Raw genomic sequence first — 18,714 nt, 5'->3', positions numbered from 1 at the left:
AAATCTCAACTTATCACGTCAACATTAAATTGAACAAATTGAACTCAATTTTTTTTTCTTATTATAATTACAAGCGCAAAAAGGTCCATTAGGTCGCCAAACAGTTTTTTAGTTCCCTGTCTGAAGATTTACACAATTTAATTAACAGGTTTAGCTAAGAGGGTAAAAAAAAAAAATATCATGGGTACAACTGGCTCCCTTTGCATAGAATATTTCAGTAATTAATATTTGAAGTCAGAAAAATTAAAAGCTTCTGAAATTTGTTGCTGCGCATATAATTTGGTCAATTCGAAATAGTTTGTAATATTGCTATTTTTGATGCTGATAAAATTTAATGTTAACATTTTTTCCAGCTAGTTTTATTGGTGAACCGGTGTTGTATTTAATCGTGCTACATGATACTTCAACTACAGAAAAATGAGCCTCTCACATCCCGATAACGATGCATTCAGGTAAATTTTTTTTGTTTATAAAATGCAAAATGAAAATAAAACCCGACAGAATTCCAAAAAAATAAAGCAATGGAAAACAATACTGGGAATTTGATTAAGTTAGAGGTAAAATTTATTCATTTATCTTACATTTCCAAATCTTATGTTGAAATTGATTAAAATTCTTCGACAAGTTCAAATTCGGAATTTAGTATCTTAAAAACTGTTGATTAAAAATGAAAAAGCGGATAAATTCATTATGTGAAACAAATTCTTTGGATTCTCTAACTTTTTGTTAAAATATTGTCATGATATTTGATTTTTAAAAAAAGTCGAATTTTAACTTATAATGAAATATTCCTGATTTAGGAAAGATTCCTATTCAAATCAACAAAAAAGTTTCAAAAAAAGGTTTTTTTTTTTTTTTTAAACTAAACAAATAAACAGAGGATTTGTTAAAGACATAAATATTTATTTTCACGATATATTTTATATTGTGAATTATTATGCAATTAACATGGTTTATTAAGTAATTTCTGGACATTTGGCAATGGCAGGTGCATTAAGTTCTGATAGCACCCGATTATATAAAAATTCATTCTCTAAGCACTGCCGTTCACTACCAATTTAATTTACTTTTTCAAATTGGTTTCAATGTTACTTATCAAGGGTGTTTCGTAAAAACTACTCTTAATACACATTTTTAGAATATTTATCAAAAAAGAAAACATTGCAAATCACACATTGGTATTGAAGAAAAATCCTATCAATCTGGCAAGTCACAATTAAAGAAGGCAAGTATACAAAACATAATAAATAAATGAATTAATACTTGACAGGTGCTCCTAGTAATCGTCTTTCAATTGTCTGCGTTTCCTTTCGCAATCAAACCGGTTTTGGTATTTTTCGTCATATCTTCCTCTGTGAGATTTGTCAGGTTTCGAGAGTTTTTACTTTTCCAAGCTTAAATATAAATTTGCGACCCCGAATGTACAGTCCGCAAAAAAAAAAACGAATCACCCTGAATAACTTTCGTTCTAATGATCGGATTTTCACGAACTAAGTGTCAATCTTAATGGTTCCTGGGGGTGACCTCAAATATGTTAATTAATTAGTGCTAACTATTAATTAAGTTACGAAATCAGACACAAAAACGTACTTTCTCTGAATAAACATATAATTTTTTTTACATATTTGGAATCTAGACCCTTGAAATAGTGGGGGTAGACAAAATTTTAAAAAAATTGGGTGGTAAATTGGGCCGCAATAAAGGTTTATATATTTGGCGATAGTCCAGAAAACCGCCAAAAAAAGTCGCCTGCGCAAATAAATATTTTAAGATAACCCATTGACTAATTCAAAAGAGGAGTGCTTAATTTTACTAGGTTGCTACGCAACCAAACTCTGATAGTAAAAAAATTGAAATAATGTTCAGTGATTGCTCGGAGGGGCTTAATTTATTGTTAATAGAAAATATCTCGAAGTTTCCAGGCCATAGACAATTTTTTTAGGGGATTTCTGTCCAAAAAGCAAAAAAAATATTATTTTAATCTCCTTTGAAAAGTAAATTTGAATCGATTTATAAATTATTTATGATAGTTTTTAGAATTTAAATACATGAACTTTTTATCTGATATTATTTAGATTACACTGTTTTTACTATATTTATTCGAGGATTTCATACTAAAATAAAATGAGCATAACTTATTATAGCTATATACAAAATTTTAGGGATAATCATTTTTACAGTTTTAATCGAGTCTTCTAGGCAAGAAAGTTTGAAGAAAAAAAAGTGCTTGAAAAATAAAATGTAGATTGTATAATAATTCTAATGCAGATTCACAAGGCTTTCTATAATTTACGATATTTCTTTTTTCTAAAACTCAAGGAATTGCTGAATGTTTAGTGGCATTTTAAAAAGATTGAAATATGTTTTGTTTAAGAATAAGATATTGAAATAATATGTTGCAAATTGTAGGATTCATTGTTTAAAAAATCGCTTCATTCTACTAGATATTTAGGTTACATCGTTTCCTTTGGATAAAGATGATTAGCAAATAGCATCCTCATGTTTCGATACATTCTGAAACTTATACGTTCGCAAATTCACCATAAAATGTCGCACAGCATATTCTTCAATTACGATAAGCTACATTTACCACCAAATACTGCTACTATGGTTATTTTTGCTTTCTTATATATATCTGATGATCTCTTTTTAAACAGAGCTCGTAAGATCCTTAAGATACTGAAATGGGGGCACAAACACTTAAGAGAAAAAATATTTAATTTCATTAACTCAAAATATCTGGTGTCAAAATGTTAATTTTTAAGTTAAATATAACTTTTACAATATTGATGTTCTTACATTTTTAAAGACCATATGAATCCTGATAAAATATTAAAATGCATATGTTTACTTTAACTAGTGTAAAATCCTTATCAAAATAATGATCAAAACCCAAATGTAAAACAGTATAATTGACGATAAAAACTCAACTGGCTTCAAAACATATGAAGAGGGAAGTAAAAGTCGACATGTTTCGAGTTTTCAAATATAATCGCCCATTCTCAAGACTTGTCAGGCTTGGATAACTTGTGACTTTTATTATTGGACGCTCAAAACACGTCTATTTTTATTATCATCTATTATTTTTTTAAATCAATGAAGTTTTTATATTTTCGATTCAATTTCTTGGGATTATCCATTTAGTTACACAACATATTAAATTATTTCACTCGATATTAAAATAAGTTTTACATATGTTATAGGCACAGGTTCTTAGATTGAAAAAATAATAATTCACTACTTTGTAAAAAAATTAATGCAGTAAAATTTTTTTTTATTTTTTTTTGCTGCAAACCTTAACATTTTAGTTTAAGGTCATAAAAAAATTCCGTTTACAATTGAAATTTCAAAAGTCGAATGTGAAAATGGAATGTCCCCTAGTACCAGGAATCGAAATTAAATAGTAACAAGGACAACTTTTTTAAACAAGTTAGCGTTTCCGTCCTACTCGAAGTTGTTTGAAAAGGTATTTTTTATATATCGATTCCAAAGTTTATTCTACATATATTTCAGGGTATACTTTCGGAGTATTTCGATCGAGTTTATTTTTACACCCTTATTTGCTTAAAATTATTAAATAATTTACTTAAAATAAATTATTCAAGCTACATGATTTAATGCATTTATAGTATAATAATAAACGGAGCTTCCGACGCATATCCTTAACCTTAATACCGCTATCATTAAATAAATGGAATAAGCTTAGATAAATAATAAAAGTTAATTTTTCCCTCGTTTAATTTTCAAGGAATAATATGTTTCGATCAAACAGATTTCATTCTGGAAATAGCGAAATTATTGAGTAGGTCCCTTGGAGCAATATCATTCTTATCCTCTTTTGACGAAATATAGGAAAAATTAGTTTTCACAGTTTCTGTAAAAAGTATGTTAGCCTACTTGCCAAGTTTTTTTTAAAATTTTTCTTTATTAAAATAAGGTCGGAAATTGTGTATTGTGTGCACAGCTTCGGAATTCTTACAAATTTCAATTGTTAGTATTTCCTGATTAACAAAATAAGACATTTTTCTGATAACAAATTATACTACAATAATATCTTGGAAATCATGCTAAAGTAAAAAATTAAACTAAATAGTTTAGTATATTATCAGAAAAAAAAATCTACTTGGTATCACAAAGAGTAAAAGATATAATGAAATAATTAGTGAATCACACGTGGTCAGATAATTAAAAATTTAATTTCACAACTAAGATAGTAGGACGACATTTAAGATACTGAGATATTTTAAGACACTACAAAAATTGGTTACGTATTCCACAGCTTTTTATGTTCGGTATCTTTATCCACTTTGTAGTGACTTATAAAACATCAACACTATTTTAGATAATCTAAGTTGAAGTCACAAGAAACAAAAAAAAGAAGACAATCAATAATTTATATTCTTTTTTCAAAAAAATAGTATGCTAAGTATATAATCAGCTGTTTTGCATTAAATAATTTTAAACAGCTGAATGTTTTTAATTTCTTAACAAGGTTTTATTCTTAGCTAGCAGACAATAATTCTTTAAAAAAAACTTGACTATAATTTGAAAAGGAAACCTAAATTAAAGAAAATCTAAATTAAAGTTCTAAAAAATTATTAGTATATTAATGAAGAAATAATAAACGTAAAATGGAAAAGAATAAGAATTTTAAAATGTTAAAATTTTATTAAATAGTTGGTAAAATAGTTCTGCGATACACTTCCGGAAATTTCTTTTAAGATTAGGATGATATAGGGTAAACCAACAAATGAAGGAGCATTTCATAGATATTTCTTAGAAATAAGATTTTAAACGTTTTAATTTAGATTGATTGGTAAGAGTAGCTTACTACCTAACAATAGGCAGTCCTCTAACAATGCATTTAGTTATCTGGTCTTTGAGTCTTCTCTGGAAAAAGTTTTGAATTTGTTAGTATCTGTTCAACGCCTTGTTTCTTTGACAAAATTATAAGGTCAGTGTTTGTTGTTATCCGTTTAAACTACAATTAATTGCATATAATAATGCTTTTTCTTTTCATTGTGAAAAAAAGAATTCAAAATATGGTCATTGAAGTAACGTTTTATTTATTTTAAGCATCATAACATAAGCAAGTACTGAGATTAGGGGGTGTTTATTAACTGGATTACAGAACGATGAAAAACCAATGTATAAACAAGTGTTCCTTTACTGGGATTTTTTCAAGTTAATGAAAATAAAAGAAAAATTTTAATTTTCTTGAACCTTTTGTCATATTATAAATCAAAATTATGTTAAAAATAAAAAAAACAACTTCTAACCAAGGAAGGAACAGGCATGTTCCTTCACTGAGTATAGATTTCCCAGTGAATGAATAGTATGTGTGAAATATGATTTTACTTGGATAATTAGTAGTTCAGCGACATAGAGGACTCCTAAAATTCAGTTAAATGTTGTATGAATAGTTCCTATAACTATTTCATTTAAATATTCAAATTTAATTGCTAAATTTATTTAAAGAATTATAACAATAATTAATTTATTACTTATCTTTATAAATGTAGTGATTAGTTATTACATCATACCTTAGACTCCTTAATAAACTATGTTTATTAACTAAATATAACAACTAAATATAATAATGAAAGCTTGAATGGAATCTTTGCAGGATTTTGTGCCAATAATTAGCTAAATTATTATCCTATTGCCGTCTTTAATGTCCTAACGGGAACTGGTAGGAAAAATCCATTTAAAGACAATTATCTAGGTGAAAAATGGGTGAAGTTTTTTTAAGGTGACATCCACCGATAACTCAGTGCAATGCGAAGATAATTTCAAAAGGCAAAACTTCCCTTAGAGAATAATATTCGAAATACTGGTTTTAAGAACTTCAGAGAATCTTTAGGAGGGAAGTAGCTCTGGCATCCTTTTATAAAGTGATTGCATTTACAATGCGAATGAAACAAGAGTTGAGTACTGCCCTTAAACGGGAAAAATCTGCGGCCTTAAATATTATAAGGATTTATATTCTAAAGTACCTAGGAAAGAAAAAGTACCTCCATTGGTAGTTTTTCATTACAGAAGAATTCGTAGAGATATTACAGAATCAGTCCCTGCTACATATTTCATTGGAAAAAGCTATTCATGAAATGAAACGATGACCGCAGCAACATTTTACAAATATATTGCAAATGTTTCTACCCATGGCTAATTAAAAATGCAATCAAATTCCTAATTTTGCTTCTTCTGGATAGGTATAAATCTCATATCAATTTGAAACTGAGCAAGTTTTGTTCCTCAAAACAAATTTTCTGGTTTAGTTTTCTACGTAATTCTTGGAAATCTCGTTAGATCTTGAAAACAAAAGAATTGTAAAACAATATGTCTAGAAAATTTTACATCCATTTTTAAGTAAGATTTGAGGCATCAACTGATGAAGTTAAAATGCTTTTATGAAATGTGATATTTTTTCATTCGATGTAGAAAACGTTGACTGTAACAAATGCATGCAAAACAGACACCAAGAGTTAATGAGCAAGACAACTTATCAACAAAACACATGCTTCGAGAGTAACGATGAGCTATTTCTTCAGAAGCTTGAGAAGGAAATCTCACAAGTTATGTTGCAAATTTTTAAAGGAACATTGACAGAAAAGTTTAATCTCCCAAATATCCAATAGCCTGTGCTTATCCCAATATTGAAGAATTTATTTCAAAAAGAACAATTGTATAATCAAATTTTGGCTCTGAAGCTGAGACAACTAACATTAATAATGAAAGTATCTTGAAAACTGATTTTGAGATAAGTCCTCTTGAGGCATTGTTAGTTGCAAAAACGATTGGTTTCATAGGTAACTACTAGATATAAGTCAATGAGAGATGGGTTTTACTCAAACTTCGAAACTCCTTTTTCTCATTTATTATCCAGTGAGGAATTCTGGAAATGGAACTGGAAAATCAAAAGAAATTTCGAAGATACATTTACATTGGCCAAAAATTTGGAAAAAAGAGGAAGGTTAAATCAAAAGAAAAAGAAATAAATTACTCATGACGAAGAGAAAAAAATACTTAAGAAGATTTAAAAAAAAGCTTAAAAAATATGAGGAAAAGATTAAACAAAAAAATGATCGAATTATAATAATAATAAAAACATCATCAGATTACACAATGATAAACATTCATAATTTAGAACGGACGGACTATTAAACTGTGAGAAAAAAATGAAAAACATTTTTTTAAAATTATGTATTCAAACATATTTTACTTTCCATTCCATGACTGAAAAAAAAGTAACATTTTCCACATTAACTATGGTTATATGTCGTAATTCCAAGAAAAATCTTGTTTTTAGACATTTGTGTGGCCTATGGATTCCTAACGAGCATCAAACATTATCAAAATTAAGTGTTCATTCTCTGGAAAATTTAGTGTTTATTCACTGGTAAGAACTGTTCCTTCACTTGGTCATCTTACTACTTATTATTTAAACCACAAGAAGCTTAAAACAATATTATGTAAGTTGTCTAACTTTTTTTACATAATTTGCATTTAATAACAAATATGTCGACACCATCATTTAGCTAAAATTACAAATTTTGAAATTTTTATGATTTTTTTTAAAGGCAAGCTAAGCTTAAGTGTTCCTTCATTGTTTAGTTTACCCTATAAGATGTTGAGAAACTTGCGATGTTGTGAGAGATGTTTAAAAATGTTGACTACGTATTTTTATTAATATTTATAAAATATATATTCAAGAAATTGATAAATATATTATTCCAAATCTATGCATACGTATGTATATTATTGAAATTGTATCAGTTATTGAAAAACAAAATAAAAAAAATAAAAAATAATCACATTAAATAAGCACAATCTGGTGCATTCTATCAGAAGCACGCTTTTTTAAAACTAGACATTTGTTGAATAAAGTGTTTTTTATTCAAAATTCCCTACTAAATTGCAAATAAATTATTAAATGACTAAAAAAGAAAAATCGTATTTTATAGTGTGAAAGAAATAAAAATAAAAAGATTAGCAAACGATTATTAGCGAAAAAAATATGAATGAAATTTTACGCTACGCGAGCGAAGTCAAGTTCCTCCCAAGTTTATCACATTTTAATATTAATCGCCCCAATTAGTTATTTCCTTATTGTCGCCAAATTATTTTTTTAAAAATAATTAATTTTAATTTTTCTCAGCTTCTAATAAATAAAAAAAGTTGAAACTTTAGATTTTTCAATTGAAAAATATGTAGATTAATATGGTATAAAAAAATTCATACCTTATAATTCAATATTTTTTCATCCTCACTTTAATTAAATAATAAAAAATAATAAATAATTATTAAAAATTATTTTTTGCGTGAAATTATCTTTGGGTAAATGAGTTTTATGAGTGGGTGCAATTGTTTTTGAATTGCTTCATTAGTTTTGAAAATATGACTGAAAACGCAAAAAGCGAAATTAACATTAAGGGGTACGAACTTTGAATCGCTCTCCTGACCAAACTATGGGGACCACATTTCCCAGATTGCGGCTACCCCCTATATTTTGAAGATAATAAATCCAAATATGTAAAAAAAAATGCATGTTTATTCAGAGAAAGTACGTTTTTGTGTCTGATTTCGTAACTTAATTAATAGTTAGCACTAATTAATTAGCATATTTGAGGTCACCCCCAGGAACCATTAAGATTGACACTTAGTTCGTGAAAATCCGATCATTAGAACGAAAGTTATTCAGGGTGATTCGTTTTTTTTTTTGCGGACTGTACATACTTTTACCTTTCTCATAATAATAGATTTCGTATTCTTGATTAAAAATTCATTTCCTGTAAAAATAGCTAACGCTTATATTTCGTACAAATAATTATAAAAAATTTTTTCTTAAGTTTGGATAGTAACACATAGTTCGACCTAAAAGAAAACAATTTGTAAGCGTTAATTTTTACCTCTTTATCGTGTAATTATGAGATAATTAGGGATCTTGCAACACTTTTCCCTAAAATTTCCTATTATAAAAAAGGAAGAGCTGGAGTTTTGTGTGGTACCCAGAGTTGTGCTGATCTTCATCTTCAACAATATTAAGAAGCTTCTACCCTCGCCATCTTTGATTTTAGATTAACTTTTTAATTTGTGTTTTTTTTTTTCGATATTCTAGTTTCTAGTATACTTAAAAAATTTTTGATGATATAGAATTATTAAACAACACAATACCATTAAAACAAAAATTTGAAAATAAAAGTGTGAGCTTTATTAGATTAGGAAAAATAGCACTTGATAATTTTTAGTACTTCTAATGAATTTTTCCTCAAAACTTCAGAGCAATAAAGCGATTTGTGGTTTTGAGTAAGTAATTTAAAACTACACGTTTCTTAGTTTCTAGATTTTTTTAAATCCAATTTTATTATGGTTTTAACTGATGAAAACCGATTTGGATGATGCTAAAAAATTCTTTTAACTTTATCTGCATGAAAACAAAGATTTTTCTAAAAATAAGAAAGATAAAATCTAAAAACAAAAAAGATAAAAACAAGAAGATAAAAATCCGAAAACAAAAAAGATAAAAATCTAAAAACAAGCAGTTGTATACTATTAAGCTACCGATAAAAAACTGTTGATTGCAAAATTGTATAGGCATAATTTTGTCGCAGAAAAATTTATAGAAAATACCTCCTGCTTTATATCTCAAATTGTGATTGGATGATCGCCTAGTAGTTTATATGCATCGAAATGCTTACTGTCAAATGTAGTATATATCTATCATCAGTTTATTTGTGAAAAATAAATAAAAAGGATTAAATGCATATTTAGAATTTTCCCTTCCCGTCTCCATCCCTTCGATAGTTGAGTTCGGTCGGGAGAGGAAGGCCTCTTAAAATAATTCAATAAAGTATGCTTTAATTTGATCTGCTTGATATATATATATATATTACAACTATGAATCTCTCAGTTGCAAATATCATTATTATAAAAAATGAATTTGTGAACAATTAAATAATAAATTTTAAAAAATGATGGCCTGAAGGGTGTGGCTGCAGGTGCAAGTCCCACAGGACACCTCTGGCTCCTACAGAAATGCAAGTGATATGTACATTTTATTTGCCAAGGAATTATAAAGTAAATGTTAATTTTTATACTCAAAGTTTCAAGAGTAATGTGTACCGTAAAGTTTGGGTTACTTTAGGACTCATTTTAATTGAAATATAGAACTCTCAAATATATTAATGGAAAATATAACTGAGACATTTTGCAATTGTGAAACTAATTATACTTTTAACATTGTTAATTATAATTTTCGCTATGTTTTTTTTTTACATGTATGAAATTTGAACAAAATTTAAAATATTCTAAATTCCAGCAAGTAGTGTTGGTTTTTCCAATTCTTACTTCTGTTGATTAATTAAAATTAATTTTGTTGATTACATTGAGGTTTTCCACGAGTTGTGTCCTCAAATTTTTCTGTGATCCACATTATTCAATGTTTAAAATTTGAAATTGTAGAATGTTAAATATTCTAAAATTGAAATTGCTTTAAATAAAGCATAAATGACACCGAATTCTACGATAGAAAAGAGGAAAATATCAGATTTCCTAGCGGCAAAAAAAAAAAAAACTTAAGAAGAGGGCTCCCTCAAATATTCCTGCCCTTGCTATCCCATCGGTGAAGTTACGGTACCTAACTCTAAAACTTGCGTTTCATACGGCTAGAAAATACCCGAGAATAAAACGATCATTCTGGAGAGGAAATTTGGGAAATATCCCAAAACAGGAATTGATAATCTTTCTTCTTCATTTAGTTTAAAATTATTATTTTATTATTTCAGATTTAGTATTTCCATGTACGTTTTTTTAATGTTTCTGAATCGTCAAAGACTATTCTGTCTTAAAACTTCACTATTGTTGCATAAAGCTGGAATTTTTTTTAATTTCAATTTAATGAAATATGCGCAAAATATTAAAACGAAGCACCGTAAATAACTTTTGATCCTAATGTTCGGATTTTCACGTATTAAAAATCAATCTTAATGGTTCGAGGGGATGACATCAAATCGCACTTTTTATAGGTCGAACGATTTAGCTACAACAGGCCTTCGAATCTTAGCTACTCGGTATTACACCACTTTCCCTTATACATTAATATTTATTCTTTGAGCTTCTTAAAGATTGATACGAACAATTTCGTTTAAAATGTATCATTGATTTTCTTTCCGATATAACGTACATATTTATGCAAATGACTATATTAAAGAGAAGACAAAAATTTTATAATGAAGAATTCGTCTTTTATAAATAAAGGCAAATTTCTAAGGATTAGTTAATGCTGAATTAAAATAAAAGTATAGCAGGGTATAAAGTAATAACCTTAGAATCTTTCCTTCTTTATTTCAAAATTAATGGCAGCCGCCGCGTTGGCTCATTCGTTAAAGGAATTGAGCTGCTATTAAGAGCTGGGGGGCTAGATCCTCAGACGCGGCTTGTTTTATATCGAAGGGTGCCAGCTTGGCAGGAAAGGTGGCATAGTGTGCAATGCTGATCACATAGCTACAATCATGTCATTGGTCCCGAATTTTACATCTTTAACCTCGATTCAAACCCTCTCGCCAACAACAGGCTGTTTTACTTTATTAATACCAGGCCATACAGTGCTAAAAATATCGGATATTTTACCCTCAAGGAAAGGAGGGTAGAAAATATGGTCCGTGGTCAGGAGAGAAGTTAAAATTTTTGGGCCCGGTAATGTCACTGAATGCGTACTTGGCCCCATCTTTATAGAACTATTTAAGAGAATATAAAAAAAATTTCTCCACAATTATATAACTCGTTTATCCAAATATAACGTAGCGATCAGTATAAATTTTTTTATTTACTTTAATGTTGAAATGTTTGAATTACAAGGTACCTAAATATTTATATAATTTTAAATGGTTCAATTCTGACAAAATCCAAAATTAGTACCAAACTGAGTAATTATTGGTGAAATTAATAGTGAGTTGAGTAGAAACTTAAAAAAAACTCTTAATTTCATTACTCAGAAACTATTCGGTCGATTTCACTCAAAATTTGTATTGTGTCATGCAAAATATTTGTAAGCATTAAAATTTAAAAATGTGTCGACCGTTTTTAAATTCAATAAAAAATAATTATAAAACTTGCATGAAATTATCGTTTGATAAACCAGTCTCAAAATTGTGTATTAAATACTTTTAATTCACTTAGTAAATTGACCCGGAGAAAAACGCAAAAAATAAAAACTAGCAATCACAGTCCCAAATTTTCGATCGATATCCTACCTAAGCTATTAGGGAATAGGGAGTCTAGAAGTAAACGCATGTTTATTCAGATAAAACACGTTTTTGTGTGATTATAGAGACATTAGGACAGCAGAAGAAAACTAGGATCTTGAACCATTAAGATTGAATCTTAGTAAACGACAATCAGATCACCAAATCAAAGGTTATTAAGCTGTTCCGTTTTTATTTTGCACACTATTCAACCATTTTCAAAATAGTGGGACAGAAAACATAGAACACCATGATGAGGGCCAACATAAGTAATTTTCAAAATGCATTGTATATTCAAACTCTATAAAAAGTAATATGAATGACTTACATATGCATAATCGAGTTTTTCTTTACTCTGGTGCAGATATTATAAAAAAAAATTTTTTTTTCAATAACGGCAGGCACTGAACTTTCGTTCTTCGCCTTAGAAGATGCCGGAAGTGTAGCTCATTTATCGTTACCCAGTTTGCACCTGTGAACCAAAGTCACGGAGGCGAGCAACATTACCCATGATTTTATAAAAATGTAGTTATAAATTTTCAAAGCCATGCCAAGAACTTCTAGGAACATAAAATAATAAACAAGAAAACTTACATGAATTATCCTTTAGAAAACAAAAATATATATACTAATACAGTTACAGATTTATGTAATTATTGTTATTAGAATTTTGTTACTATAATTTATTTCGTTTATTTTTCTATTTTTAGAAATTTTCAATTTATTGAACAAATTTGGACGAAAAAAATATCACTGCGAATGCTGAACACATTGTTATTAGTAAAACTTACAATAAGAAATGATTAAAATTTGGTGCTCGAAAGACAATTTAGGAACCATGTTAAAAAACTTCAAGAGTCGCTTTAGGTTCACAAATTGTGATCAGGGTTCGTGATTTTTTTGATTTTTTTTTTAAAAAAATCAAAAAAATCGGATTATTTTGATTTAAATCGGATTTTTTTTATTTAAATCAGATTTTTCTTGTTTTTATACAAATACACTATAAGAGCTTTAATTTATGATTAAAAAAACTTTATAAATGTTTAATCAAAATTAAATTAATATTAAAAGTATATTATAACAATATTTTAGAAGCTCTAACTTACTAAAATAATTTTTCATTATAATGCATAGGGACCAATTTGATACAAAGGCATGATTGAAATTAAAAGACAAGATAAAATAGATAATTTAAAGAATACTACTTTAACTAGTAACACAAAGTTTCAATTAGCACACCATAATTTTAATTTAAAATTGTGATCTCTTTTTTTCTCATGATTTATAAAATGGCAAAATAAATGCAACAGATTGTGTTTATAAATGTCATTCATCAAAAAATAAACATTCAATCTATATATTTTTATGTTAAAATTTTCATTTTTAATCCTACATGAAAATACATAAGTTAAGCTAAAAAACATTTTAAAAAAATCTATGTACTCATTGGAATTTTTTTTCACAAAAGAAACTCTGATAATTTCAAAGATACCATAAACATATTATGAGAAAAAAAAATACCAGTTAATAACCCTACTGCTTCAAATAGACTTTGAAAGGAAAGAATGACACTATTTTAGAAAAAAAATATCTGAACTCTAGCTTTTTTTTTTCTTTCTATTTTCGGCATATTAAGGTAATTTCTTTTTAATATAACCTCAAGCTTTAGAAATATAGAAATTTCCATCAATAAACTATAATGTAGATTTGAATTCCATGCTTTTTTAATCAAAAGGCAGAATCTTAATTAATATTTGCTTTTTTTCTTTTTGAAAAAAAATTATGTTTATTTACTTCCTACAGCTATGCAAGTCTATATTAAGACAGCATTAAATATTTACTTTAATCTGTACTTTCAATGTTAAGAATCAAAAGATTTTTAAACATGTAATTTCAAATGTGTTTAACACACAACAAGAAAGAAAGTAATTTCCTTAACTAAAATTAATTAATGCAGCAGTTTATTGAAAATAAATTTTAAAACTAAGAAAAGGAAATAATAAAAGTATCAATAATTTAAAGCACTGTTTTTTAACTTTTAAAATCAATATAATAATATATATATATAAATCAGTTGATTTAAATCAATGATTTTTTTAAAAAAATCATTTGATTTTAATCATGATTTAAATCAAGCTGATTTAAATCAACAAACCCTGATTGTGATCCCTGCAAAATTGAAAATTCCATAAGCATATATCTCATTGCCTTATTTAAAAATTAAAAACAGGAGAAGGAATTATTTGCATTTTTTGCCCCATTAAGTGAAACAAAATTATACACACAATTATAAAATTAGTTACCCAAAGGTAAATACAGGAAATTTTTTAATTGAAATACAGTTGCACTATGCAATTCTAAGTAAAGATATAAATATTTTAAAATAAATACCAAATCTCATTTTTGAGCCAATTTTTTTTAATCAAATTAAAGTTTGCCAACGCATACAGAATTAGATAGTTTAGTTCCAAAACGATGTTAAAAATTTGCATGATGGCATGGTAACTTCAGACAAAAACCGTGAAATTTATAAAACTTGTGTTTAAAAAGCAACTGTTAAACTTTTAACTAAAAACTATTCAAGAGATTTACAAATAAAAGACAATATTTTGCAACAAACTTCCTCTAATTTTCTTTTGAAAAGCAAAGCTACCAATTTAAGTACATTTCACATAAATTAGAACAGCCAATTCACATAATTCCATTTTCAAGCTATTAGAGTTTTTAGCTACAAGTAAATAGTGATACAGTACGGTAGTCTTTAAGTATACAGTACGGTTGCAATTAGCTATCCTTTTTAAACCTATCAACATACTAAATAAAATGAACCAGAACGTATTCTATAAAGGTCTAAACAGGCTAACTTTCATAATTTGCCTGTATATTAAATTCTTTCATTTACAAATTTGAATGCAATACAATGCAGTATTGATACAGTCATCACTGAAATCTTATTTATTACACGCAGGTGTTCTAACTGGTTATGTCTATTGTGCAGTTTCTAGAACAAGGTACAAAAAAACTAATCTTCTTAGTTGTTAATTTTTTTTAACCTTTTTAATTTTAGAAAATTAAGCTAAAGCGAGTACATATCTAGAAAAATTAACATGGAATTAAAGGCAAAAGGGTCAGGACTTGGTAAAAAGTAGCAGCAAATTAAGTGAAGAGTAGTACACATCTCTTATGCTTAAAGCTTGCCTATTCTGGTATAGAATTAGCAATTTACATTTTACGAAAAAGCTTTGGATTTAGGACTACATAGGCTTCGTAATCCGCCAAAGAAAAAAAAAGAAATTTTTTGGAACAGTATACAAATACCATTTTACTTTTAAAAAAGTCTAACAGCAAATTAAAAAATATTATTTACTCTACTTTATTGTAATAAATGCAAATTTTACAGCAAAAGAATAATAAAGTATAAAGGAAAGTTTCCCTACTTCTCCCAAATTAGCATTAAATAGAAAACGCTCTAGCGGGTAAATTAGGATGCTTCTTCACGAGATCCATGCAGAAGAATAAAGTCGCTGAGTACTTTCGTTAAGTTCTCAATATAATTTTTGAACATCTTTTGTAAGGATATAGAAAAACTAAAGTACTTTTATACTATGTAAAGTACTTTTATATTTTAAAGAACTAATTATTTAATACACTGTGATTCCTAAGCAACTTATTTTGTTATATTCTACTTATTTCTTTGCTAGCTAACTACTCTTTGAGGTCTTTCATAACACTTAGTTTAAATGTTAGGTAATTTCTTAAATCATACCGGTACAATTTTCTGGATTAACTTTCAATCAATACCAAATTTTCCATCACATGAGTATTGCAACAATTGAGAACTCTGTTTAAAAAAATTTAACTACTTTGATATGCCCTCTTTAATTTAACTGACTTTTTGATAATCTATACATGAATCAATTGGAAATAAACTGTCTTAATAAATTGAATGATATTTAATATGTTTAAGATGAGACTTATTATCCTTAGTTTTAAGGCGCAGATGTAATGAATTGGGCAACCAGTTTTCTGAATAATATCACTTTCAGACACTGCGAAAATAATTCATTTTCAGTACTTACTGCACAAATCTTACTAAAATAATAATATAGGTAGATGAATTATTATTTTATTATTAAACTATCTCAAGTGTGGCTGTCAGTGATTTGTGGCTGATAAAAATTTAAATACGAAAAGTGGTACCATTTAAGCAACTCTCCTATTCTATTTTTTCATTTTCATAGAACAACAATTCCCAAAAGGGCTGCAACAATGAATCCTGTCAGTAAGGCTACTGGCTTGAACCAGGCATATAATCTGTAGAGAGTTCTTAAATTGGATCTATTGAATTTTGCAATTTCTACTAGCGCTATAAAAAAGTTGGATCAAAAATTCAAATTTTTCAATTCTTCAAGTGTGTATTTCTTAATAATCCCCATTTGTATTCTCAGAAATAAAGATGTTCCGAATACACATGAAAAACCAGGACAATCAAGAATAGCTGTGAATCCTGGACTACATGAACATTATAAGGTAAGAGTTTTATTTGAGTATTCTTTACAATTAGAACTAGTCGTAAAACAAGACATAACAAAAGTGGGCCTTTTATTTTTGCATAACTTTGTTACCTTAAATATGCTTCTTCTCAACCAGTATTTATGCCATTAAATTTGGTCCTTTCATTTAAATAACACAAGCACTAAGAATAAATTTCAACATATCCTAATCATTGATTCATAGAATGTAAACACATGGTTCTTCAGAATTAATTTTTTTCCCTTTTTTTACACTTCATGAAGTCTGAAACAGTTAAAGCTCATTAGTAGACATGCAAAGAAACGTTTTTTTAAATTCAAATGATAGTTTTAATAGTGAAATTACAAAAACAATTATACATTGTCATAAAAAACAGAATATCCAGAGTGTAAATAAAATTTTATAAAATGTTCAGTAGGTACGATGCAATCATGAAACTAAGATGTATTCTATGAATTTTAACATTTAATCTGTGTCATTTTGAGATTTAACTAAACGTCTGGCTCCTCGATTAGTTGGACCTTTTGGCTTGGAAAACTTTTGCTTGAAAATATTTTGCTTAGGATGGATTTGATCTAATAAAAACTCTTCAGTAAGTTCCTCAGGATCATCAATTTCAATCTAGGAACAAAAAAATTTAAATAAGTACAAAGAAAATTTAAAATGGTTACCATAAGCAACTTCATTTTAAAAAAGTTATCTGTCACACTGATAAAGTTTTAAGTGCAGCGAATAAAGCAAAGAACATTTAGTGGAATTGTTTCTTGTCATATATTTTATTATGTTTGCTATAATTTTATGTGAAATACCTCCTGAAAATAGAAAAAATACAGCTACTTATAAACTTTACCACACAAGAGAAGAGATCAGAAATTCTGGTACTACAAAAATTTATTTGAGCTGTATTTAACACTGAAAGACAGGATTTAATTATAGCATATTTTCCAGGAACAGAAAAGAACCTGGCAGTCTGGATTAAAGAGCAGGATGTTGTCTTTTTCAACTGTGATGATACACGACGGAAAACATTAAGCTAAAATTACCAGTTAATTTACAGCATTTTGAGATTTATTGAAAAAAGTAGATATTGACCAAAAAGATTAAGTTGCTTCTTTCCTTTGACTGCCTTCCTCAAGACTGTTGGAAAAGTAGGCCTATATCCATTGTCTTTAATTGAAATGACTTGCAGAGTAAAGGACTGATTTTCAAGAAAAACCTTATCTTTTGCAGTGATTCTGCTTAACTTCGGAGTTTATGGACTCTATATTACATTTCTAGGTCCTTACTCAGCTCCTATTTACAGTAATATCCAGTGGAACCCAAATTCTACGTTTTTCACTTGTTTATTGTTTTCAGATAAAACTTTAACAATATCCTTAACTTTCACAAGGATCATTTCTGATCAAGTTTACTGTTAATGAAATTAAAAGAAAATCCGTTGTGGGTAAATCCTCCAGTACTCCTCTTCATAGTTTTCATTACCTTCATTCTATGAGCAGGCATTAAATAAGAAATTAAAAAGCAATGGGATGTGTGTTGCAGTCAATATACATGTTGACTTCGAAAGAACTTCTGAAGGACCAAGGTTCTGTTGGATACAGAGCTGCTTGCTTTATTAAACCCATTTGTAATGCATTTTAGTTGACATTTTGCAACGCTGAAAAAAAAACCAAATCCACAGCTTCCTGAACATTTATTATTGCTTCAGAACAATCTTGCAGATCCCCGAAATCAAGAAAAAAATTACCTAACCAGTTTATTAGTACATCGTTCTTTAAATAATTGGATTATTCCAGGATTCAAGGGTTGAAGTTAGCTGGAAAAAATTTCACTAGCAAATTTTACAATTTAAACTCCCATACTTCCTTGCTCATCCTACCAAACTTCTAATTTTGATGCACGGTGAAATCGCCTTTCACACATAAGGAAAATAAAATCA

The 18,714-nt window shown here is 27.9% G+C and overlaps 1 protein-coding gene and 1 long non-coding RNA gene across 2 annotated transcripts in view; one reads left to right on the top strand and one right to left on the bottom strand.

Moving 5' to 3' along the window:
• Positions 1-348: 348 nt before the first annotated feature.
• LOC147801350 (uncharacterized) lies at positions 349-17,943 on the top strand. The gene is made up of 3 exons (XR_015430319.1): positions 349-452; positions 16,691-16,772; positions 17,724-17,943. It is a non-coding gene; the product is annotated as an uncharacterized LOC147801350 (long non-coding RNA).
• The window catches only part of twf (twinfilin actin binding protein), a 29,057-nt gene continuing 27,423 nt past the window's right edge, over positions 17,081-18,714 (bottom strand). The window contains exon 10 of the mRNA XM_016050867.4: positions 17,081-17,396. Coding sequence (XP_015906353.1) covers positions 17,241-17,396 — 156 coding nt within the window. The 3' untranslated portion in view covers positions 17,081-17,240. The remainder of the gene's footprint in view (positions 17,397-18,714) is intronic.

This window comes from Parasteatoda tepidariorum, chromosome 11 (assembly GCF_982258835.1).
Source record: "Parasteatoda tepidariorum strain Cologne lab strain chromosome 11, Ptep-v5.0, whole genome shotgun sequence".
Taxonomy (NCBI): Eukaryota; Metazoa; Arthropoda; class Arachnida; order Araneae; family Theridiidae; genus Parasteatoda; species Parasteatoda tepidariorum.
The sequence above is the reverse complement of the archived record's forward strand: the minus strand, read 5'-3'. Positions and strand labels throughout refer to the sequence as shown.